Source organism: Gallus gallus, chromosome 1 (genome assembly GCF_016699485.2).
Source record: "Gallus gallus isolate bGalGal1 chromosome 1, bGalGal1.mat.broiler.GRCg7b, whole genome shotgun sequence".
Classification (NCBI taxonomy): Eukaryota; Metazoa; Chordata; class Aves; order Galliformes; family Phasianidae; genus Gallus; species Gallus gallus.
In genome coordinates, this window is record NC_052532.1 from 33767915 (window position 1) to 33792815 (window position 24901).

General features: G+C 37.8%; 1 protein-coding gene across 7 annotated transcripts in view; it reads left to right on the forward strand.

Moving 5' to 3' along the window:
- Nucleotides 1-24329, forward strand: part of TBK1 (TANK binding kinase 1) — a 26806-nt gene extending 2477 nt beyond the window's left edge. For 6 of the 7 annotated variants that reach the window (XM_046938096.1, XM_015281567.4, XM_046938110.1 and 3 more), the window contains 20 exons: nucleotides 1367-1487; nucleotides 3237-3377; nucleotides 4220-4349; nucleotides 4932-5113; nucleotides 6209-6369; nucleotides 7792-7902; nucleotides 10039-10218; nucleotides 10754-10950; nucleotides 13097-13155; nucleotides 14117-14208; nucleotides 14606-14707; nucleotides 17155-17233; nucleotides 18020-18141; nucleotides 18263-18339; nucleotides 18688-18727; nucleotides 19632-19733; nucleotides 19845-19941; nucleotides 20922-21028; nucleotides 21380-21451; nucleotides 22198-24328. In XM_046938096.1, coding sequence (XP_046794052.1) covers nucleotides 1401-1487; nucleotides 3237-3377; nucleotides 4220-4349; nucleotides 4932-5113; nucleotides 6209-6369; nucleotides 7792-7902; nucleotides 10039-10218; nucleotides 10754-10950; nucleotides 13097-13155; nucleotides 14117-14208; nucleotides 14606-14707; nucleotides 17155-17233; nucleotides 18020-18141; nucleotides 18263-18339; nucleotides 18688-18727; nucleotides 19632-19733; nucleotides 19845-19941; nucleotides 20922-21028; nucleotides 21380-21451; nucleotides 22198-22249 — 2190 coding nt within the window. In that variant the 5' untranslated portion in view covers nucleotides 1367-1400 and the 3' untranslated portion in view covers nucleotides 22250-24328. Of the gene's footprint in view, nucleotides 1-1366; nucleotides 1488-3236; nucleotides 3378-4219; nucleotides 4350-4931; nucleotides 5114-6208; nucleotides 6370-7791; nucleotides 7903-10038; nucleotides 10219-10753; nucleotides 10951-13096; nucleotides 13160-14116; nucleotides 14209-14605; nucleotides 14708-17154; nucleotides 17234-18019; nucleotides 18142-18262; nucleotides 18340-18687; nucleotides 18728-19631; nucleotides 19734-19844; nucleotides 19942-20921; nucleotides 21029-21379; nucleotides 21452-22197 lie in introns of those variants that run through there. The other variant, NM_001199558.2, reaches the window with a different exon arrangement.
- The last annotated feature ends 572 nt before the right edge of the window (nucleotides 24330-24901 follow it).

Sequence of the window (24901 nt, forward strand, 5' to 3'; positions counted from 1 at the left end):
GTGCAGAGAGGCTGCTACTGAGGGATCTGCCCCTGCGCTGGTCTGTGTCCTGCTGCTAGGATTCTTTAGCTCTGGGAAGCTGCCTCTTTAATCTTCCATCTTTTTGCTCAATTTAATGGCAAAGTTAACGCTTTGATTAAACCAGAAAGGTAAAGGTGTTCAACCGCAGCTCCTGCTGGCTTGGCAAGGGGGGGAGGCTTGTGCTCCTGTTCTATTAAACATTTTTATTTAATCAAAGTTTTTTTCTTTCTTTTGAATCTGTGAAAACTTATATATCTGACACCTTGTAGTCGATGGAGGGTGGGGAAGCCTGATGGTATTTAAAAATGACATGGGGTACCAAATGTGAAATTTCAGAAATGAAAGCAGCGTCCTCTGATTTCTCCCAGCAGTAATCAGTGGTTCAGCAAAGAGCTGAAAATGCTTGTGTTAATTGTGACTCTTACCTAGCTCATCTCAAAAGAGCTTATTGTAAGTAGCTAGTGCAGTTTCTCCGTAGCTGTACTCAAGCACAAGGCCCCATCTTCCATTATCTAGTTACTCCTAGGACCAAGTAGGTCTAAAACATGCCTTTATCTGCCTTCCCTTCTTGTCTTGTGCGTTCTTTGGTGTTACATACTGTAGCAGTTGGACAGATCAGTACGATGGGAAAGGCATTACAACAAAGGTGTGATGGTGGAAGGACTGGCACGATGGAAAGGTGTTATAAAAGGAAGAGGAGAAGAAGATTGCTCACCCATATTAGGAGATTCTAGGTTCACAGAGGAAAGCTTCACCAAAGAGAGATTTCCAGAAATAGAAAATTTCCTAGGGGCACTCAGCCCTTAAATGGGGTCTAAGAGAGGTGCAGCCAGGCTCCACCCCTTCCAGTCCCACAGCTGAATTGCCTTCACCTGTGCACCCAGGGCTGACCGGGTCTTTTCCCCAGGTGATCAATCAGTGGTTCAGGCCGTGACTCAGCAGTTCCCATACACAGACTGAATAATGGCCTGTTCTGCTGATCTTGGTGCATCATTTTGACTCTTTCCTGTAGTTTCCATTACTGTGTCATTTAAAAACATATTTACAGTAGCGCGACGATGGTATGGTTTTTGCTGTTGCAGCTGATCTTTCAAACAGTGGTTGGGTAGGATTGTTCATAAGCGTTTGTTTTGATCTGTGGTTGTGTTGAGTTTGGTTTCGGTTTTGTGTCTCACCTCTTATTTTTCTGCCTGGTTCTTTTAAATTGTCTTTGCATGTTTTTGGAGCTGTGCATGGGCTTTTGACTTCTGTTACTGGGTTGCTCTTGTTTTTTCTTGTCATTATAAAATCCCTAATGTGCGTTTTACTAAAATATTTTGGTGTATTTTACCTTCTTGTTTTTAAGGTCAAAACCAAAGCTGTCTAATAAGAAAGCAAAGATGCAGAGCACCTCGAATTACCTCTGGCTGTTGTCTGACATTCTAGGACAAGGAGCTACTGCAAATGTTTTCCGGGGACGACATAAGGTTTGTGAAGAGTTACTAATAGAAATGAAACATAAAGTTGAAGTTTTTATCCTATGTGGGTAGTGTTATGGAACTGATGAAAAGCTGTTAAACGTTTAGGCGTAGAGCAAATGCATTTTTGTAACTTTTTTGTGTGTAGTTCTTAAGTTTTTTGCCTATTTCTCCACTGAATTAGAGTTCTATGCAGTTACTTCTGAGGATTTGTTTATGATATTATATATATCTTTGTATTACATATTTGCATTCATATATCTTTGTAAAATACTAATGGTTAAAATTAATCCTTCCACTCTTCAATTGTATGCCTAGGAATTTAAATAGGTGTACAGGTCTTGTCAGTTTCTACTACATGAGTTTATGTTTGTCTTTTTTAATTCTCTTTCCATATTTTTTTTTCTGATCTCGTACCATCAGTACAATATCCGTAATGTATTCTCATCTGATCTTAATCAGATGATGCTGTAATAGTCATCCTTACATTAATGCTTCCAACATATGTTGGACACTGTCTTTTGGGGTGACGTGCCTTGAGTAATCAGTACGCTGTACCTTTGAGCAGTTTTGCCATATAAATGATGTACTGCTGTGTATACTGGAACCCAAGGAATTAAAATGGCCTTCTTTCTGTATGTCATTCCTTTCCAATGTATTCTGTGGTATGTCTCCCCAAAGGAAGAAAAGCCTAGTTATGAAAGTAGCGTTCACTTACATAGTAATAGCACCGTCAAATGACTATAAAATTATATATAAGCTACAACTTGCTACAGTCCCCCATCTATGTGAAGCAACACTGAGCAATATTTTAGCAGTTTATGTACTTTTTTGGATGAGTGAATTTCAGCACGGTGGTTCCCCTGTAAAGCTTATGGTTTTGTGGTTGTACCTCTCATCACTCTCACTGTTCTGAGAACACGACTTGCAGCTTTGCGTCAACAGCAGAAAACCTTTACTGAGGCACCAGCAGCTCATGTAAACGTGCTGTACAACTTACCTAGGTTAAGCACAGGAAGGCTTTAGTCTTGAATCTGTCACAGATGAGGTTGTCAGTGTAAGCTTGTTCTCAGAGTGTGTGCAGGGAGCTGCTTTGCCCCAGGAGCCGCACATTAAGCTGGTGCTGTGGGTGCGTGAGCGTGTTAGGGCTTAATTCCACCTGAGAGCTTCAGTCTGTTACTGTGCCCCTGACCATGCCCAAGACTTGCTTGCTGGGTGGGTTTGAATCTCTTCTGGGTTTTGCCTGAGTGGTATGTAGTGCTTGACACTGCCTTCTGTGGTAATGCACAATGTTAGTTGGTCAATATAAGCAAAGCACTAAAGAAAAAGTTGTCTTCTAACTGTAGGAAACACTCTTAACTGCAGGATGTGCCCACCACTTCTTGGTTTGTGCAAGTGGTTGACATCTTGCTGACAAGTTATTTTTCAGTGGAGTTCACTGTTCATTCTTCAATGTGTAGCCTTTCTTATGCTAACCGTTCTTTATTTAAAAGCACTTAGATCTGTGGGGTTAAATCTGGGTTTCCATTTTTCCAGTCTGTTTACTTCTAGCCCACGTTAAACTAAATCAATACATAATTTTTTTTTAGGAGAATCTTAACTTTCATCTTAAAACAAAATACTGTTTTGAGGTATTTCTAATCTGGTTTAGCTCAAACAACGAAAGATCTCAAAATGCTTGGATAATGGATATGTGCATATTCACAGTCTTAGGCTTCTGGTTGATTAATCGTTGGTTGTTTGTTTTGTTTTTAACAGAAAACTGGGGATTTGTATGCTGTCAAAGTATTTAACAGTATAAGTTTCCTTCGCCCCGTGGATGTTCAGATGCGAGAGTTTGAAGTGTTGACGAAACTGAATCATAAAAACATTGTCAAGTTGTTTGCTATTGAGGAAGAGGTAATGATTTGTTGTAGATGAGAACCAAGGTACATGGTAGTAACCAGAGTAACTTATCTTTTTGCTTTATCTTCACTTAGAAACAATAAAGTTGCATTTTTAAGAACAGTAACTTACGCGGTAATATAAATACTCAGATCCAACTGCCCTTCTTTTCTTTCTTTTTGTTACTGTTAAAAGAATATGCTTTGTTTCAGTGTTGGGATACAGGTTTTGTTTCTTCAAAGCCATCTCAAGAAGATGCTGTCCTAAGGCTTACTATGAATTGGCATTTTTAAGTTATCAGTGTGTCTTAATATGTAGTAAGTACTGATAAGACGTAGGAGCATTAAGCAAGGTGAAATAAATATAATATGAAAATAAAATACAGTAAACATTCAGAAATTGGAGATGTTTCAGTAATTCTGGCAGGTTTATGATTTTGTTTTGTAACCCACTAAAATAATGACGTAGTACATGTAGAACTTCCTATGAGCATGAATTACAGTGCTAAAACTTGAGACTGATTGATCGACGTGACCCAGATACTGAGACTGCTAAATAAGAAAGGCAGAGAATTGCTACTGTCTGCTCTTCTGTTCTTTTGGTTTTTGTTTGCCCACCTGTTAATACTGCTGTCTTCCCTGTAAGGGCCTAGAACGTGAGGCTTTCTTCATCTCCATGTTAGAACGTGTGAAATAATATTAAAAATGATCTGCATTTCTTTTCAAGCTCTCTAGAATGATATTTGTGATTTTGCTACTGATTTTCTTCATTTTTGAAAGTAAGCTCCTGTTTTGCATATGTTTTCTGACACTGTTTTCATAGTATTCACTAACTTGTCCTTTGTAATTGTTTTCCAGACAACAACTAGGCACAAAGTGCTCGTTATGGAGTTTTGTCCGTGTGGAAGTCTATATACAGTTCTAGAGGAACCATCCAATGCCTTTGGTTTGCCAGAATCGGAGTTCTTAATTGTGTTGAGAGATGTAGGTATGTAACCTTTGTTTAATTCAATAAGGCTGAAAAGCAAACTTGTACTTATTTTGTTAATCTTCAAATAGCAAGAGATGAGAAGTTTGGATTAGTTAAGTAATTCAGCAAGTTAAGATGGCCATGTGGGGTCACGGAGTGCATGTCATGTTGGTGTAGATAGCTGAATTAAGAAGCAAAACTTTAAACTTTGCCATTTTGTTGGCCAGTTTCAAGATTATTTGTCACTTTGCATTTGACTGATTTCTAGTGGTAATTAATCTCAGAAGAGGAAATTAGGAATAAAACGAGCTTTACCTGTGTCTGCCTGTCGTTAGTAAAACATCTGCCAGTACTTAATGGAAAGGATACTATTGAAGGCAAGAAATAATGTTAGCTGTTTAAAGAAAAAAGCAGAAATGCTTACAGATGCAGATCTTTTTGTTAATTGCATTTCTCTTCTTGTTCTCATTTCCCCATGAGAAAGTGAACACGCATGTGTTCTTCAGTTTAGTTTATAGCTTCAGTTACACGTCAGCATTTATGCAGTAAGTGTCAAGATACATGTCAAATTCTGCTTTTCCTTTCTTTTTTTAATTAAAGTGGCTGGGATGAATCATCTCCGGGAAAATGGAATAGTGCACCGTGACATCAAACCAGGCAACATCATGCGTGTTATAGGTGAAGATGGTCAGTCTGTTTACAAACTGACAGACTTCGGTGCTGCAAGGGAGCTTGAAGATGATGAACAGTTTGTTTCTCTCTATGGCACAGAGGAGTATTTAGTAAGCCTGTGTGATTTTACTTTCTGCTGAAAAACTTTTAAAGCTTGGGACCCTTTGTGATGGTAGTTTTATGGGTATAGTTCAGACTGTTGGAAATTAATAATGAAATCCTTGTATTATACTTGTGTTTAGAACTTTCCACCTTCTTTACTGAGTCACACCAGTTCTGACGTGGCAGCAGAACCTTAAATAATATCCAGATCTAATTTCTGTGGTTTCCTTAGGTGTAAGGAGTAACAACAGTATTTTAGTTATGAATATCTTTGTCTTTATTCCTGTAGATATTTTTCTGTTTGCCTTTGAGCTAAGTGGATGATGGTGAGTGTAGTTAAAATTTATTGCCTGACATCATTGTTGAAGAGAGAGAGATGGGCAGAGAAGCATCAGTACAGGCATCTTAGATGCAGTTGTCTTTCTGTTGCCTGAAAATTTTCTCCCATGTGTAGTATTGTAACTGATAGTCTCCTTTGCTATGAACTTTTCCAATTTAGCTCTTGTTACTTCAGTATCATCTGGATGAGTAGTGGTTTTCTTCTTTGCTTTGAGGGTGACAGAGCACTGGAACAAGTCACCCTGAGAGGTTGTGGAGTTTCCTCTGGAGATATGCAAAACTCAGCAGTGCGCTTTCCTTTGCAACCTACTGTGGGGATCCTGCTTAAGCAGGGGGGTGGACTGGGTGGTCTACAGAGGTCTCTTCCAACCCTTATGATTCCAGGCTGGATGTGGCTCTGGGCAGCCTGGTCTGGTGGTTGGTGACCCTGCACTTAGCAGGGGGGTTGAAACTCGATGATCATTGTGGTCCTTTTCAACCCAGGCCATTCTGTGTTCCCGTAATTCTCTCCTTTGGTGTTGTTATGTTCTAGTAGTCTAGTTTTGACTGAATTTTAACATACTGTTGTCAAAACTAGAAGTAGTTATCGTATACCTAAGAGCACTTTGTGGTAATCTGTTGGAATAACTGAAGCAAATTCTGTGATACCAGCTAACTTTGTTTTTTGATTAAAGAATTTGCAGTGAAATTATTGTGGCTTTGTTCTTGACACTGTTCATAATGTGCTACTATGTTCTTTTTGTCTATTTTTTTTTCCTTGTTAGCATCCTGATATGTATGAGCGAGCAGTCTTGAGGAAGGAGCATCAGAAAAAGTACGGAGCCACAGTTGATCTGTGGAGTATAGGGGTGACCTTTTACCATGCTGCAACAGGGAGCTTGCCTTTCCGACCCTTTGAAGGACCTCGTAGAAACAAGGAAGTGATGTAGGTAATTTAGAAGGTTGATTTTATCTGTTCATAAATAAAAAATCAATACATTAATTTGTTAATTTGTTATTTTTTTTTAAGAAATCCTATATATTTATTGTAAACAGTAAAATAGTGAAAATATTAAAGGCATATTGTTCTTCAAAATTCTCCTTTAACAAGGATTTTAATGTGTGGGACCTTCAGACTTGAATTAAGCATCAGAGCTCCTCCAGAATACTGACGTTCTTCCACACATCTTTCCTTCACCACTGCAGTAGGTTGGTCTGTTGCACTGTAGTGTGTGGAACTTGAATATTCAAATTAAGTTGCAGTATTCTGAGTTTTTTTTCAGCATTTTCAGTGCTGCAAATGTTTGTTGTCTTTTTATATGATTGTCTCTCCAGACTGTCTTGGAATGCATTCACTACACATGAGGCTGGCGGGTTTTTTTTTTTTTTCAGCTGATGACTGTTTTGCTTACTCTGTGCAAGCAGGTACTATAGCTAAAGATAGCAGGTAGCTCCCAAATGCAAAACAGAACTTGTGACAGCGACATGCTGGTTGGAATGGATTCACTGTCATTTTATTCTGGTGTTCTTCTGTATGTTATATTTGAAAAACAAATCAAGGTGTTAGCTGGAGATTCTGATACTTGTAAAGCTTCTCTGTACTGGTAATGCTCGTTGAGGCTGATTCCAGTTTCCTTAGTTTAAGGAACTACCTATGCTTTGCTTCTCCCACAGGCATTCTCATCTGTTCTGTGCTCATTTCTTGCTTTTCTCTCAAGCGTACAGGAGTACATTTTGTGTGTAGCTCATCCTCTGAGAGAAGAGAGCGCAGCTGAAATTTTGCTTTGTAAAAATCCATTGCTCCTGGTTCATTTGATGAGAAACTTGAGAAATACCAGCCTGCTAGGTACAAAGTTAGACAGTGCTAAATTGCATCCAAATTGCTGAATATTTCCATGTTGAAGTAATTTCTCAAAGCCCGCCTCCTATTCCTTTTTGATCCGCAGGTGACCTTTTGGTAGCTGAATGTCATCTCTTGCCATGGAACACACTACAAGTTAGTCGAGTAAATCCCAACATTAGAGGCTTGGCAATCTGATTTTGATTAATTACTACCTGTGAACAAACTATGGTTTCTTACAGTAGTACCTGAGATTTCTCCTATTTTTTCCTCACATCCGAGGTAGAAAAAAACTGCTTTTCCAACGTAGTTCAAGGTGTTTCCTTTTCACTGTTTAATATTTTAACACCACTTGGTGTCAGCTTGTAAGTGAAGCTCCCTGATTATTGCACCATCTCAAAACAAGTTGGCCTAACATTTACTCTTGCTTCAGAATTTGTGTTACTGGTTCTATTTTGAGGGTCAGTTTGCTAGACCTGTGTATAAGAGGTAACAATTTGTTTATGTTGTATTCATAATGTGTTGCAGGTATAAAATAATCACTGGGAAGCCTTCTGGTGCTATTTCTGGAATACAGAAGGCAGCAAACGGACCAATTGAGTGGAGCTGGGAGATGCCTATTTCTTGCAGTCTTTCCAAGTAAGTTTGAACTTCTCACAGAGTGGTTCAGGGCTACTAAAGAGTGCTTTTGCAGTTATTTCTCGGCACTGGTCCTTTAGAACAGAGGGTTTGACTCTTGCAGTTGTTTTCTTTGAACTCTTCTGTAGTTCTGCATAGTGTACTGATTGGGTCATCAAGTGTTTTTTCTTCCCATCTTTCCATTATGTTTCTACTATTGATAATTTACAAATGAGCACCTAAGAATCTGAAGTGGTATGAGTAGAATAAAGACTACTACTATTTTTATCCTCCCTCAGTGGAATGAGAGTATGAAGATTTAATAAACCTTGAATTGATGTTCTCCGTTCCTCCCTTTCTGAAAGAATGTGATGTAACACATCCCAAAAGTTAGACAGTAGAAAATGATATGGAAAAACAGTTCCAAAATGTACATTTTTTACATCTTCTATTTTTTATCATTTATTGATGTTTTTGTTTCTTATTTCAAAATACTCCATAGAAAGAGCAATGCAAGACTGATTTAGACAAAGAATAATTCTTACTGATATACATAAAGGGAAGACATATGTTCATTGCGCTATAACCACGCCTCAGTGCTTTATAGGTGATTAGCAGATTGCTTTACCAAACATAATGTTTTAAGATCATGTTGAGGTCAGATTTTCACATCTCCATAACTCATTTACCTATATTTCTTATAGAATCATAGAGTCATAGAATATCCTTGGTTTCACAAGAACCCTGACCCACGTAGACGTTGAGTCCAACTCCCAGCTCCTCATAAGACCACCCAAAATAAAAACCTATGTCTGAGAGTGTTGTCCAAATTCTCCTTGCGCTCTGGCAGCTTGGGGCTGTGACTGCTGCCTTGGGGGAGCCTGTTCCAGTGCCCAACCACCCGCTGATGAAGAACCTATTCCTAGTATCTGTTCTGAACCCTTCTGAGTCTTCAGCAATGTAAACTTGCAGGTGCTTCTAAGTACCTCGCTGGACACTTCTTCAAAGCTGTTTTTCATAGTGAAGGGCAAATGAAATTATTCTGTGAACAGACTAGAGAAACAAACTTTCTGAAAGCCAAATATGTTGATCCACAAGGAATGTAGAGTGGAAATCTGTTTTTTATCAACTCATTAGTTCATAAAGATAAATGTATTAATTTACAGCATACAAAACTTACCATTTATATGCTTTTTTCATGATATCGTTTAGTTGTTTTCTCTGCTTATTTCACTATAATTTGATATGTTTTAAATAATAAAGGAAGCAATTTTTTTTTCACTAAATGTCTGTTTAGAGGAGTATTTTCAAGTAGCATTTAAACAGCATTTATTGTTACATGTTTAGACTGCAGTGAATCTGGAGCTCAGCATCCACTGCATCGTGGAGGCATCACTGAAGCTGGCTTCAAAACGTTACCAGTTTTATCCACTGAATTCAGACTTGACATCTATATATTTTTAGAACTTTGAAGAAGCTCTCCATGATAACACAGAAGTAGTATCCCTAATATTCCTTACAAGTCAGATTTTCAAAGTAGAAATGCAAGAAACTTAAATTTGCCTTTCCATAGAATAGTAATGACTGTAAGGCAATATTTTCCCACTTTCCTCTGCACGTGATGAGCTGCATGCATCAAATGCTTGTTTGGCCCCATCTCAGTCAAGGTGTGTTTTTGGTAGCACTGGCAATTCACAATTCAAATAATAAATCTTTGCTAACCAAGCTGGTTCTGACTGAAAGCAATGCACACAGCAGCTCCGTCAGCAAACTTAACTGACAGTTACTTCTTCCTAAGTGATAGGCTGCTCTAAGTGTTGGTGAGAGCTCAGTAAAAGATCATTCCCAGCAGTGGTAGAATGTTAACTTAGCTCTAAGATGTAGACTTCTTAAGTTGCTTGCCATTTTTTTCCAGTGACTATGAAATTAGTTATATACCAAGGAAAAATATGTGATAGTCAAATCTCAAATGGTGTGTTATAATTAAACAATGGGCAGTGCCATTAAACATTTCATTTTTAAGCAGAGGAAATAAAAAAAAAACAGTGGGATATTCTTCAGGGAATATTAGACTGACTTATGTTCATGAGGCAAGTCAAAACGTGAAAAGATGCAAGTAAATCCAAGTTGTTTTTATCTCCTCCTGGTGTCCTGTAGGGGTCTGCAGGTACTGCTCACACCTGTCCTTGCAAATATTCTGGAAGCAGACCAGGAGAAATGCTGGGGCTTCGATCAGTTCTTTGCAGAGACGAGTGACATATTGCACCGGATAATAATCCACATCTTTTCACTCCAGCAGATGACCTTGCACAAAGTCTATATTCACAGCTATAATACGTAAGTGTTATTCACTGCGTTTATTTCCATTTATGTTCGTTTATTTGCTCTTACTCAGGCAAACCGTATCATGACCTGAGACCATCAATGTTACGTATGTGGTCAGCGTGTCTGAGAAGTGTAACCTTGTAATTCTTCTGTGTATTCACAGTGCACAGAAATATGTTGATCATAAAATATTTCTAACAAAAATAAAACGATTGAAGGTCAAATCAGCAGATTTTAGATTTGGTCTTAATCAGTGACATAACACAGACTTCATCTATGACTTTTTACAGTGTTTTTGTGTTCATAGTGGATAGCAACTCAACCCAGGTTTGCAGGAAACAGCATCTATTTTTGTAACAAAGCAAGTTGGAGCTTTGGACAGCGCTGCTGTTTTGTCTTCTGGTTCAGATGCTTTATGTATCAAACCAGTACTCAATTCAATAGAAGTAAAAAGTATTTTTTTACTTAAGTAGTACAAAATCAGAGTTGTTGAACTGTTGTATTATAGTGACTCCAACTGTTACTGTATATATGTCTTGTATTGTAGAGCTGCTATATTTCATGAGTTGGTCTACAAACAGACAAAGATACCATCTCAGAATCAAGAACTTATATACGAAGGTCGGCGTTTGATACTAGAGCCTGGCAGACTGGCACAACACTTCCCCAGAACTACTGAGGAGAATCCTATCTTTGTAGTAAGCAGAGAGGCTGTGAACATTGTTGGATTAGTCTACGAAGAAGGTATATAATAGCTATTTCCTCCTTCTTATAAGTAAATAGTTCTATTTAATTATCATTTTATGTCTGGTATGGCTAAGAGTGTTTCAGAGATTTATCTTTGAATATCTGAATTTCTAAGTAAGCAGTCTAATTAAAAATAAAGCTGAGCATCCAGCTTGTTTTTATAGTAGGTAGCTGCTTGCAGTGTACTTCGTGCTGTGAACCTGAGTGTGTGTGTGTGTGTGTGTGTGTGGTAAGCTGTAGTGGTGCATATGGAGTTCTGAACTTTTTGAAGATGACACTTGTAACAAGCTGAAAGGAAGTTTACAGAACGTAATTCACATCTGGTTCTATTGTTACACTTCTCACCGAGTGGAAACTCAAGCTCTGCTCTGTTTTATTCCTCATGAATGTGGTTAGTCTTTCTGTTAACAGTGGAGGTCTTAACAACTTAGATTTGCTTAGAAGATAATGCTGAAGAGGAAGAAAACAAAACTAAGTTTTTATGTTTGCATCTGTTACTGAGGCTTACAGTGAGCCCTGTGCCAGAGCCCTTCTTTATGAGAGATGAGCTGGAGGGCATGCCTTCAGCTGAGAGATCAGTGCTGCTTTTGTCAGTATGTCCCACATACTGACTGCTGGGGCCAGCTGGTGCTCACATGGAGGTGCTGAAGAGTGTGGGTAGGAGCGCTGTCTGCAGAAGGGTCAGCACGGCCTTTATTTGTGTCAGAACTCTCTGAAAGAGTCCATGAGCATGAGAACAAAGGAGGTTCAGCTGCTAGAGGCTACCCTGGGTTTCAAAAAGCTATTCAGTAAAGTCCAGCCCTTCAGACTCTCCATGAATATAAGCAATCATGAGGTAAGAGGGAAGGATCTCCCACAGGGCCGAACACGGGACTGAAGAGCAGAAATAAGTGGTTGGCTTTCACAGTGGAGAGAGATCATTAGTGGAGATGTGTATGAAATCTGTGCTGTGCAGCCTGTTTAAAAGTAATCTGAAAAAGGTAGTGAAGGGCATTTTGCTCAAAGTTCCACGTTAAGGTGTATAAGATAAAAGCTGTTTCTTAGGTGTGTGTGAGAACCAAGCAATATTTAAAGGCTTGGCAGTAACAGATAGATGAATCTCCATGTAAATACATATGAAAATAGTGGACAGGGTGGGGAGGGGAAACAGCTTGAGCTTAATGGAAGGACTCTGCTTTACTATTTTCTACCTTTCTATTCAGGAAGATCTTAGAGTTTTAATGGATAATTCAATGCAGTCATTTGCTCAGTGCTTTGCAGTGGTCAAAACAGCAAGAGGAAAGCTGGGAGTGCTCAGTGAGGCTTAAAAAAGTCATAATCCCTCAGCATCAACATACTGTGTGCCTTTACTTTTATCCTTTGAGTTCCTGGGCAGTTGTAGGCCCTCCTTCCTCCTCTTTCAGTGGTGGTACAGAAGCATGAAAACATATTCTGAGAAAAGCAACAGGAGTAACTTAAAAATTGGTAGGATACATTTTCAGCCAAGAGAGAGGCGATGGGGGAGCAGAGGAAGAAGATGTCTGTGCTATTTGCATAGGTATCTGAGCAGCATATAGAATCTTTGTAAGCATTGCTTACTTTCTCTTCCAATAGGAGAACCATAAAATACCAAATTCATTTGTCACAATGACTGTTTTGTGCTTGTATGTGAGATGCTTCAATTGCACAAAGCGTACTTAGACCGCAGATCTTTTGCTGTAGAGTTTGAATGTGAAAGCTTTAATGGTTTCAGAAGACTTCTGTTATATTAATGGAAGAAAAAAATTATTGAGGGTTTCATTAAACACAAATTTCATCACATCTCAGGAAGTCCTTGAGACATAGATAGTTTGAAGCTGGGAGAATCTGAGGGGAAGTTGGATTTCTGTCCTGTTCTTACATACATCTTTAAGCTTCTGCTGTTTTCAACTGTGGAAGAAAACATACTGAGCTGGATAATAGAGTCATGCTTTTTTGTATAGAGGTGCTTGGCGTAGGGGAACAAAATGGGATGCTTTTGAAGTTCCTTGCTTCTGACTCAGTTGTGCTTTTGAGTTTTAGTAATAAATACTTCTTAAACATATCTGCATATCTGTTATTTTATTAAGGCTTTTGAAGTCTATTATGAATGATAGGAAATACAGATGTTTGGTTTATGTTTCAGTTTTGCTTCCTAAAGTGCATCAACGTTATGACTTGGATGGGGATGCCAGTATGGCTAAAGTGAGTAATGGCAATTTTTAATGTATACAGCTGTCTCAGATAATGATACTGAAATGAAAACTACTTTATTCTCAGATGAATAATGCTAATAAAACTATTTTTATATGATAGTGAGAATTCTTACTGACAGAAGTGTATTTGCTAACAAGGGGCTCCAGAAGTATATTTTAATAAAGTCAGAGTTTGTATACAAAATAATTTTGTATTTGAAAAACAAAACAGAAACAGCCTTTTAAAGTTCAAGTTCTTTCCTACAGCATAGTTTACTGACGTGAGGAAAGGAGCTTGCCAATTTCGAATCTTCTTAAACTGCTGAATGTATGCATTACAATGCTTTGATTTTGGCACAAACGCTTTTATGCTGTGCCTATAAAATGTGGCTGCTGAGGAGTTTTTTTTTTTCCAGTATGGTAATCCTAAAAGCAGCTGTCTCTTTGAAAACCAAACGTCTTTCAATTTAATAAACAGAAGGCCATCATTTCATATTATTTAGAATATTTTGAACTATCTTTTATGAAACTTTGTTCATAATTCTCAGTGATACAGCAAACTTGTAAGGTGAAAGGGTCCCTAGCCTTAGAACTGTAAAATAAATCATTTTTACTAGTTTCTTTTAGTTTGTTTCCTAAACTCCTGAGGAAATATACTTGTCCCTTTACAGAAGTTAAAGTAAATTCCAAGAGTAAGTGGTGTGATCTTTGGTTATAAGAGGCTAATTTTCATCCCTAACAGATATTCTAGCATGACTGGAACAACTCACTATTATGTGTAGCTCTGCCTCCACACTGAGTATTCCATTATTTCCTGACTAAAGTTTGGGCAAAATTATTTATCATCTACTACCAGCTTCATGTTGCTCTTTATTTTATTAATCTATGTTGCTTTGTTGTGATTAATTGACCTGAAACAATTGTTAAGAGAATGTCAGGTTAGCACTAATGTTATCTGTGTTTTCCACCAGGAAGTAACACGTATCGTATGTTATGCCTGTAGAGTTGCCAATTCTTTGCTACTTTACCAGGAGCTGATGCGAAGAGGAATACGATGGCTAATGTAAGCAGTTGATTCAATTGCTATGAAAATGATTTGTTTTTATTTAATTGAGGTGTACCTTGGTCATCAATACATAACGTTGGGATCTGCTGCCCTGGGGGGTTTCTTTTTCTCCTTGCATCCTTCCACTTCTTAGATCATAAAGGAAACATACATATATTTAACAATAATATTTAAGTATTTGCAATTTCACTTTCTCCCATGAGTAGTTAATTTTCAGCCTCTGATACGATGCATGTACAAGATAGTTTTCTGTGAGGATTATACTAATGCTTCTCTAAAGGAAAGCAGTTCTTAGTAGCAGTTAATTACTGTAGGTATACTATTATATAACTTGATTGCTGGTAAGGTGGCAGTTGAATGGCATTTGTTGTGGACTAATGCTTTGCTTTTTTAGTGAAATAATCAAGGATGATTACAATGAAATGGTTCATAAAAAGACTGAGGTTGTCATCAGACTGGATTTCTGCAGCAGAAACATTGAAAAAGCAGAGAAAATGTGAGTAGAAGCAGTACACCAAATGCATTGATTTTCGTCTTTAATGACAATGATATTTTAAGTTATGTACATTTATAGGGTTTTTGCATTTAAAATTAAATTTGAATTAGCATGGCTGTACTGATGCATTGCTTTCACTTCAGCAGATGTAGTAATCCGTTCTACTCAAATTAGTGTTAATTTTGCTCCTTAACTTAGTGGGTACAAGTACCTTCTACTGAATAGTAGTTGCACACATCCTTTTTTACTTTCTTCTTAGTCATAGCTCATTGTTGACCTTAGGAGCCATAGTAGAGCCTGAACAAATAATCCAGTAGCGCTTTAGTGCTTTTGTCACTGAGTTTGGTTTTGTATGTGAAGGCTGACTTTGAGTACTGCCACATTCACAGCTTTAAGACCTTAGCATTTTCTGCCCAGAAGGAATTTTCATGTTGAAATATAATATGTAGCTGATATAAAAATCTATATAAAAGCTGCAGTATGATGTTGTGAGATCAGAGCATGCACGCAGGGATGCCAAAATAAATTGCACAGGAGATACTACTTACATCTTTTTTTCATTGCCTTTCTATTAAGTCATATTTGTTTTGGTTAATTCACATGACAGAGATGTGTATTGAAGTCTCACCATGGTTTGCATGGACCTGTTTAGGTCTGTACAGTAGAAGGGTTTCTTTAGAGCACTTTAACCTTAAAACTGGAAAAGCTTCTAAAAAGGGGCAGCTACGATATTGATATCTTCTAGAATAAAAGGGACAGGACTTCCAAGTTTCAAAGACTGCAGAAGAATTGTGGCAGTTGCTTTTCTTGTCTTCCAACCTCTAGAAGCAAATGTTTTCCAGTGGTCAAAGACTCTTCTCCCCTACCTCTTTCAAGTACTATCTGCAGGAGATGGAATTGCAGCATTGAATTCGCCAAGTTCCATTTTTTTCAGTCCAGATTTTTGTTGCATCTTTGAATCTCACTCAGTGTCCAATGCTATCACTTTTCTTTGTGATACCTTTTAAAAGTGTTTTTTTTCAGTCTTTCTACAAATAGCATTGGCTCCATTGGTAGCATGTGGTGTTCTTAGGCAGTTTGATATGAACTTTAAGCTCTTGGTAAGTTTGCCCAGTGGTTAGTAGTTTTCCCATCTACTGGCAGTGTTCCCTGAGTGCTGTCTTAGCCACAGGATTCAGTAAGCTTGCTTCCCAGCTGGTCTGAAAATGGAAATGCCCACAAGATAATTAATGCACACATGTACAGTCATATGTTGGAGCTGTTCTGCACTTGCAGATTGAATGGCTTGTATGTAATAATTGTGGATACCAAAGGATTTGTCAGGGTTGATCTATATCTAGCATCTAACATCTCTGAACTTTAAGGAAGTTGCTTTAAAAAACTACAGCAAAGTTGATTTCTGGCAAGACCGTGGCATACCTTACTAACCTGGTTATAAATCACCAGGGCTGTACTGCAAATGCCCTTCAAACCAGTTTATGGTAGCTAACAGCATTGGTTCCTGTTCATTCTGTTTGGCTCAGATGTTTTCCAGTGTTCAGCCATGAATGCCACTTGCTGCTCAGAAGAAATCACTGTGGTTTCTGATGTATGACTCTGGTGTATTCAGTCAAATCTCAGAGCAGCAGCTTGAACAAAAATTACATTCTTTAGCAGACTGGAGTAGTTCTCTTGTGAATAGAAATTTGCTGTGTGTTTGCACATGGTTTTTCAGCAGGCTTTCTGTTTATTTAACTTCGGAGGACTTTCACAGAGTTAGCAAAAGACAAATCCTCTTGTTCTCCTTTCTCAAGGCTCTGCCACAAAGCATGGCAATGCAGAGCTTTTATTTGAAAGGTAAACAGAGTATTCGCCTTGAGCAAAGTATGCATTGTTTGAAAGTAGCTGAACTGGTTCTAATGATGTTCTTAAAAATAAAATGTGCCTGAGACTCAGCAGGAAAAGTAACCTCCTGCGTGATTTATTAAACACTTGAACTATGGTCATATGGAAAGTATGAACTGCTTGGCCCAGCCTTTAATATTTGGTAACCCAGCTTTTCCAGATATGTTTCTGCAGAAAGACATCTTGGTGCACTGATTTGTTGCACCGTTGACTACCGTAAGAATCTTTAGTTTGGTAACTTTCTAGAAGTGATTTGATGAGAAAAATCGTTTTCCGCTGCCTGTTGAATATGGGTAATGGGAGTATAAGAAAGGATTTCTGAATAAAAGTTTCAAATTCATTTTTAACAATTCAAAGGTAGGACAAAATTATTTTTTTCATAAGAAAAATGTTTGCATTTCTAATGGCTGCTTTAGGTTGTCTGTCTTTCATGGTTGCTTGATAAATACTGTATTTCACATAGAAGAAGTGGTAGCTATTAATATTTAGTTTCAAAGAATATTGAGTGAATTGATTACTCGCTGGATTATTTTTGTTATAAACATGCTGTTTGCTTTGATCAGATATGAGAATTTGATGCAGATCAACTTGGAATCATCAGAAGTGGATGAAATTTCAGAGATAAACACGAAATTGTTGCGTGTAAGTATTGTACAAAGCCCACGTTATTCTCAGAATGGTGCTCTGGAATTACAAACCAGTAACACAGGTTTTTCTGTATTTTCCAAGTAATTTCTAGACTGCTGAAGATTGTTAAGATGCCTCTGCTGAGATACGGATACCTTTCTGCAAACACTAAATCCTGTCATTAGTTCACTGTAATGAAAATAGCGTCATCCCTGACAACACGGTTCCATTTACTACACTTCACTTAAGTGAACAATTATAACCACTAAATGTATTCTTCTGTTTCCTTAAATAATTTTAAACTGCTAGTTGGCTTTCTGAAGTGATACACACAGAAGCGTGCTTCACAGTGACCTGTTTTGAAATCTGTATTAAGTTTCCAGACAAGTGAGGAAAAATTGAAAATAACTTTATACTTTTCCCCAGGATGCCATTCTATGAAGTTCACTATTCTAGAAAGCAGAAGGTGATTAGTGCATTTTTGTTTGGTGGCTTTCTGAACTGTGGGGAAGGAAATGTCTGAACGATACGTGTAGTCATTATGTGAACTCTTAGACTAAAATAACTAGTGGAGAAGAAAATAGGGAATTTAGGAAAGGTGAAGTCTTACTATTAAAGCCTCTGAACGAAAATAGATATTAACTAATGGAAACACCAGCTCCAGTGAAGAAAGCTTTGTAGTTCTTTAATGAAGGTCAGTTAAACAAATGGGTATTGATGTGCTCAGTCCATTTTCGGCCTAGATTAATTTTTCACTTGGCCCAGCAGTAAGATTGCTTGAACTTTCTTGCTCTTACATAGCTCTCCAGCTCCCAGGGCACAATAGAAACAAGTCTTCAAGATATCAAAACCAAACTTTCTCCTGGTGGTTTACTGGCTGACACCTGGGCGAATCAAGAAGGCACACATCCGAGAGACAGAAAGTGAGTAACTATATTGACTATTTAAATGTAGGTTAATTCTATGTTGAGTTGTAGTTCATAAAGCTCATTAATAGCTACTTGAGTTTGTAGATAAAATATTTTATTATTTTTGTCATTCTAGTTCTGAAAGGCTGCAGACGCTGCTATCTGCAATCACAGATATTTATTATCAGTTCAAAAAAGACAAACAAGAACGAAGTAAGTAACTTATTTGATTCATTTTTAATGTAAGCTGTAATATAAATGTCAGGTCAGTCCTTGTTCTGCTTGGATATTTGTGGTAGCAGGGAGGAGTTAGTCAGCAACAATGAATGTGTGTGTAGGCCTTTCTTAGTTATCTTCTTAATGCCCATAGGAATGAAACACTGCTATTAACCTTAGAGGTTTGAATTGCAACAAAGGCGGAGGAAAAAAAAAGTAAATTACTGCTTTTATTTATCAACGCAGAAGAAAAACGTACTGAAAATGGGTAAACTAAGTGAAGTTTTATGTAAATAGAGCTAACAGAATTAAACTAGTAATGTCTGTTGTCTGCTTTGCTCCCAGGGCTTGCCTATAATGAAGAACAAATTCACAAGTTTGACAAGTAAGTTTTGAAGTTAACTTTGGGAAACAATTGCTTTCAGGTGCTCTTGGTGATAACCTCTCCCGTTGATTATTGCTGCAAATTATATCCTCTTTAGAATTTCTGCCTTTTAAAAATATATATTTTTAACATATCTTAAATACATTGAGTGCCAGCATACTCTAATGTGATGCTTTCTGGCAGTGGAGTTCCTTCATATACATTCCTTATAAATGCAGATGTTCTTCATCTGAGCCTTACGGGGAACTTCTTTTTGTCCTGTTTGCTATAGAGATGAAAATATCCCAGTAGTTATCATGCAACAGTTAATGAAGCAATAGAAGCAGCTGTTAGACTGTACCCCTCAGTATTCCAGTACCCCTTAGTTTGACTTCCTGGTGCAATGTGTATTATAGTATGGCAGTTCTATGGAACTACTGTCTGCAGTGCTAACCAGAATTCGGGTTTGTTTTGTTTTCCTGTCTTTATATCTACGTGATGTTTTTCTTGCCATTACCTTAAGCTAACACAGAACTCCAGCTTTCTTATTCCAAGGATATTACTCAGCACAAAGGATTATGTACGTATGTTGGATGTTCCAAGTATCTATAGAAGGCAACTAAGTCATAATGGATTCTGTCCTTTCCATTCAGAGTCCCTTTCCTTGAATATACCTGCCCAGATAAATGCTGACTGCAAAAACACATTTGATCAATTATTCATATGCAAATACTTGCAATTTCTTTCTGCCAAGGAATGTTTTTGAGATAACCTGTCACTTCATGCAGTTTTTTGAGTTCCCATACAGTACAGTGGCATGAATAAAGTTGATCTGAAGGGATTTTAGGTCTGCATACTTCTTGTTTGTTGTTTTGAAGGAGGTTCTGAAAGCAGTACGGCACTCTTAATTGTTTCTGTGTTGCAGGCAGAAGCTGTATTTGCACGCTACCAAAGCCATAGCTCTGTTCAAAGATGAATGTGTCAGCAAGTACGATGCATTTCTGGACAAGGCTGAGGACTGGACAAGGCAAGTTTTTGATTTCTCTAGTATTTGGCAATGTGCATCAGTTTAATATATATATACATATACAAATACATATATATATTTTAAAGAAAACTACAACTTTTTCTCATTTAGGAAAATGCTTCACACAAGGAAGCAGTTGCTAGCTCTCACCAACCAATGTTTTGATATTGAAGAAGAAGTATCCAAATACCAGGATTATATAAATGAGGTAAAATTCTTCTAAATTATGTAAAGGCTTTGTAAAAATAAGATTATATTGTTCAGTATTCATCCTATTTATAGTGAGTTGTACTTAATGCAGTTGTGTTAAAATACAGGATTGCATGGATGTAAAGTATGATCTTCAGTAGCTTCATTGACGATGTAGAAATGACATAAAGGAAAGCCTCATTTACAAATGCTGATTTGGTGGGGTTTTTTTGTTGTTTTTTTTTTTTTTTTGTATGTGTGTGTTTTGGTTGTGTTTTTTTGTATTGCTGGCACTCCCATAAAAATCTATGCTAACAGATGTGGGTTCACTGAGAGGTTTTCTGTGCAATTGCTATCATAATAGTATGTGAGTGCTTAGAGGATTGTGTGAAAACTCTTATGGAGCATAATACACTACTCTCCTTCAGGATAAGGGAATACACACTCAAGGATGCATGCTAATGTAATACTGCTGGTGGCATGAAAGAAAAAGTTCCATTAAGATTTGGACAGTGACTCTGTTGGATGCAAACTTATCAGAATTACCTCAAAACTGAGAGAATGAGAAGAGCCCTTACTCTTTTCTGTGCAACCATAATGAGATGTGAACATTATACTTAGTACGATGTAAGAACACCTGACTTGAAGCAATTAAGAAATAGTGAAGAGCAATGTTTTACTTGTTATTTGCTTGTATTTTAGTAGCACTGCAGAAGCCAGTTATTCATTAGAATCCTCTTCCCTTAGGATATCTAAGAACACAACAAATAGATAATTCTTCCTTATGGGTTTATTACAAAAGCTTGAGGCACTTGAGAAGATGGAACAAATCAGAAAACTGAAGGTCATGTCTATAAAGATCTTGCCACGATGATCTCATACCTTACTACTGCAGGGACTTTGTGAAGCATCTCAGCAACAGAGGACTGGAAAATGGTGAACATCAAGAAACATATCACAACTTGTATTTAACTTCCACTTCCTTTTTATCTATTGCAGTTACAAGATGCTCTGCCTCAGAAAATGTTTGCAGCTTCCACTGGGATGAAACATACCATGAATACAGTTTATCCAAGTTCAAACACATTAGTAGAAATGACTCTTGGGTGAGAATTTATTAATTGAATTGATGTACCTATGTACCTATTAATTCCATACCTATTAGATGGATTGAAAAGAATGCTTACAGTTGGCTGTGTGTTTGCTCTGCTAAGGATAAGAGTGATACAATTATTGCAGAAAAATAACTTTGTATGGCTGAAGCAACAAGTATGGATTCGGAAGGGAGTGAAGGACAACATTAATAATCATCCATTACTTTTAGTAAATAAGCAACCTGATATGTCTCTTATTTTGTACGCAATGACAAGTTGCTGAAGGCTTTGTGATGGAGTGATTGTACTAGACAGCTGTCTCTATAAAAATTGTAACCTTTCTTTTGTTTATTCTGACTACAGTATGAAGAAACTAAAGGAGGAAATGGAAGGGGTTGTTAAAGAGCTGGCTGAGAACAATCATATTTTGGAAAGGCAAGCAATTGGTTTTTCATTTTGGGGCTGTTAGTAGAAGCAAGCTTTATTTGGTACATTTTGTAGATCAAAAATGCAAACTAAGGGACAATTCTGTGATCTAACAGTAAACGTATTTTGACCTGCTGGTCTGAAGTGCAACAAAAAGCTTTTCTTCACAACCTTGAAACATAACTGTAAAATCATTCTGACGTAGCAATCATGACACGTTTTTAATGTCACAAAGGTTTAGCTAATAGAAATACTTCTTGCACAGAGAGGTTAATTCCAAATTTAAACATAGTATTTTTGCAGCAGTTCAGTATGTTCTTTTAACTTTTCACTTTTAGATACCGTTTTTAACAACTGTGGAATTCTAAATCATTGAGTCACATTGGTAGCAGTTTTGAGATTGCTTAAATATAATGAGTTTTCATCATCACGTACAGAATGCTTGTGTTTTTTTTCCAACTGATCATAAAATATGTGCAAATAATGATCTCTTAGAAGTTTCAGGTAAATTGTTGGTAGGGCTGAGCTTAGCTTAAAGATGAATTTTTTTGTTCCCTACCCGAGTCCTGTACTTGGAGCATAGTATCCTTTCTTCTGTCTTGTTGTCAGGTACAAAAGTTAGATACAAATGTGTGTGTCAGCATGTGACAAGGGAGAGGAAAAGCCCACGAGTAAATTATAGTGAAGTAAGGATTGATTGATTCTGTATTTGATCTATTAAATCACCTAAGAATACACTGCTTTTTTTCTTTCAGATTTGGTGCTTTGACTGCAGATGGTGGCCTGAGGAATGTGGACTGTATCTAACTTTCAAAGGACCTGAAGAAGATTTGTACATTTTTCAAAGGGGAAAAAAAATACTGATAGGACATTTAAAAGCAGATAATAAATCTGTATCCAGTTTTTTTCCTCTGCAACTGTAGTATTAAAAAAAAATTTTGTAAATATGTATAATATGTAAATATAGAAGAAATATATATATCTTTTTTTGTCAGCATTTAGGGTAGGATTAATCCTGGCAGGGAATGTAGTTCTGGGAGGATTTCTGATGTAGTCTTAAAGGCAAAAGTGTTGTTGATGAAGTTGACATTTGTTTGGTTTTAATATTGCCCCTTTTTCAGAATGCAGTTTACTCGTTATTGCAAGAGTAACCTATAGAAGTCCAGAAGTTATGATTAATCTTTAAAGGGTGTCTTAGATTTCCTCTAACCACTCACAAGAAAGATATGGAGGCCCTGGAGTGTGTCCAGAGAAGGGCAAAGAAGCTGTGAAGAGCTTGGAGCACAAGTCTTATGGGGAGAGGCTGAGGGAACTGGGGTTGTTCAGTCTGGAGAAGAGGAGCCTCAGGGGAGTCCTTATTGCTCTCTACAGTTGCCTGAAGGTAGGTTGTGATGTAGTGGGGGGTCAACCTCTTCTCCCATGCAACAGTGATAGCACAAGAGGAAATGGCCTCAAGTTGTGTCAGGTGAGGTTCAGGTTGGATGTTAAGAAATACTTCTCTGAGAGAGTGGTCAGGCATTGGGACAGGCTGCCCAGGGAGGTGGTGGAGTCACCCTCCCTGGAGGTGTTCAAGGAATGTTTAGATGGACTAAAGGATCTAAAGGAACCTTTAGATGGACTGACTGGTCCCCACTGAGGGATGTGGTTAGTGGGAAGTACTGCTGATAAGTTGGACTGGATGATCTCAGAGGTCTTTTCCAACCTTGGGGATTCTGTGATTCTATTACTTTAGAGTCTAGCTGAAAGACTCTAGTCATCCCAAAACAGAAGAGCTGTTTTAAGTAAACTCTCTGTGAATAAGTGTGAATGGAGACTAAAAGCACAGACAGGACACGGTGGAAACACATTTGTCTTGTCTTCGTGTGCTTTCTTCAAGTTCTCTTCTATGGGGAAATAAATTCACAGTATTTTTTTTAAAGTCCTTGCCCATATTCGATGCCATGTTGTCTGTTCTGTATATGGAAGTTTGACACTGCAGGTGTCAGACTGAATGTAGAAACTCCTTTTGTAGAGTACAGCACTTTCAGAATGTTCCTGAAATCTTGTTGCTTACTACAAGAGAAGCGGGTTCTTAAAATAAGATCGTTTTTTTCAGAATCCTCTCTGCAGGCATAATTTTTAAAGGTTAAAAACTACTATTGCAGCAGTTTTGGGGCGGTGAGTAGAACAGACAGCATTATACCTCAGTGGCAACTGAACGTTAGAACAGTCACGTAACCAGTCCAGATCTTGGAAAAATGACCCACACCCACTGCTGACCTGTATATTTTTCAACATTGCGTTGATGACCCCTTGCTGTTTCAAAGGCTCTTAATTTTGAAAGAAACTGAGCGTTAGTTGGAATATGTGATTTTCAACGTCCTTTATACCGAAGCAATCTGAATAGGAAAGCTCGTTGTGATAACAATATCGTCTGTATATTGAAGTACGTGAGGCATTCTTTTCCATGGTTGAAATTGATTTACGTTCTATTATGTTCATTTTAAACATTGCTGGTTTTAGTGTTGCTAAATACATCGGCGATCTTAATCTTGTTAAAATTACTTTGCAGAAAGTAATTTTAACTACGCACTAGCTAAGGAAGTAATCAGTCTGTGTTCTACTGATTACCTTCTTATGAAGTCAATGTATTTTTCCTGTCGAGGTGTGGCATATGATACCATGGAACTCTTGGCTCATACTAAGTGTCCTGATGCTATCAGACACGCTACTGATTTGCCAAAAGAAGTAATAGAAAGTAATATATGGTTCTTCCTCCTGAAGCTGGTTTGCTGTTTTGGGGGGTTTAGCGTAGTATATTAATTATCTGTTACTCAAACAAATCTGCTGTCATACGAATTGTGAAAATGCATGAGTGAATGACTTAAATACATCATCGACTGCTTACCGTGGGGTCTGTCCTTTCTTTTGTCCTTCCACAATTTCACTTTTTGTCCATTCCAGCCTTACCTTCTAACGTTTATTTCCCTGTACGCTCGTATGAAATAAGCTTCAAATCTGACATAGGAAAGCAGAGCATCGAGCTGGCATTAGGCTGTCCTGAAGTGGTGTCCCAGACAACACAATGACTAGCATGGCTGCTAGAGGGTAGAGCCACTCATCCCTCATACTTTATAACCACCCTGCTGATACACGTTTTGATGGCAACGAGCTCTCTGGGAGAGCAGCAAAGGCCTTCCTTAGGCTGTGAAGAAGTCCACTTCCCAGAGCTAATTGAATTAAAGCACTGTAATAGTGGTAATCATAGAATAACACTGGATATAGTGCTACAATAAGGGTTAGAAAGGCTGAATGGAAGAGGGTGGGCGGTTTTTTGTTCGTTTTCTTTCTTTCGAAATCCTGAAGAGGATTCTGAATATAGAAGGTGGTGGTGTGTCTGACTCCGTGCTTATTTCTCCCACTGACTGCAGACATCAACGTACCCCCGGTGCTCTTCGTTCGAAGGTGTCCGTGTGGGCC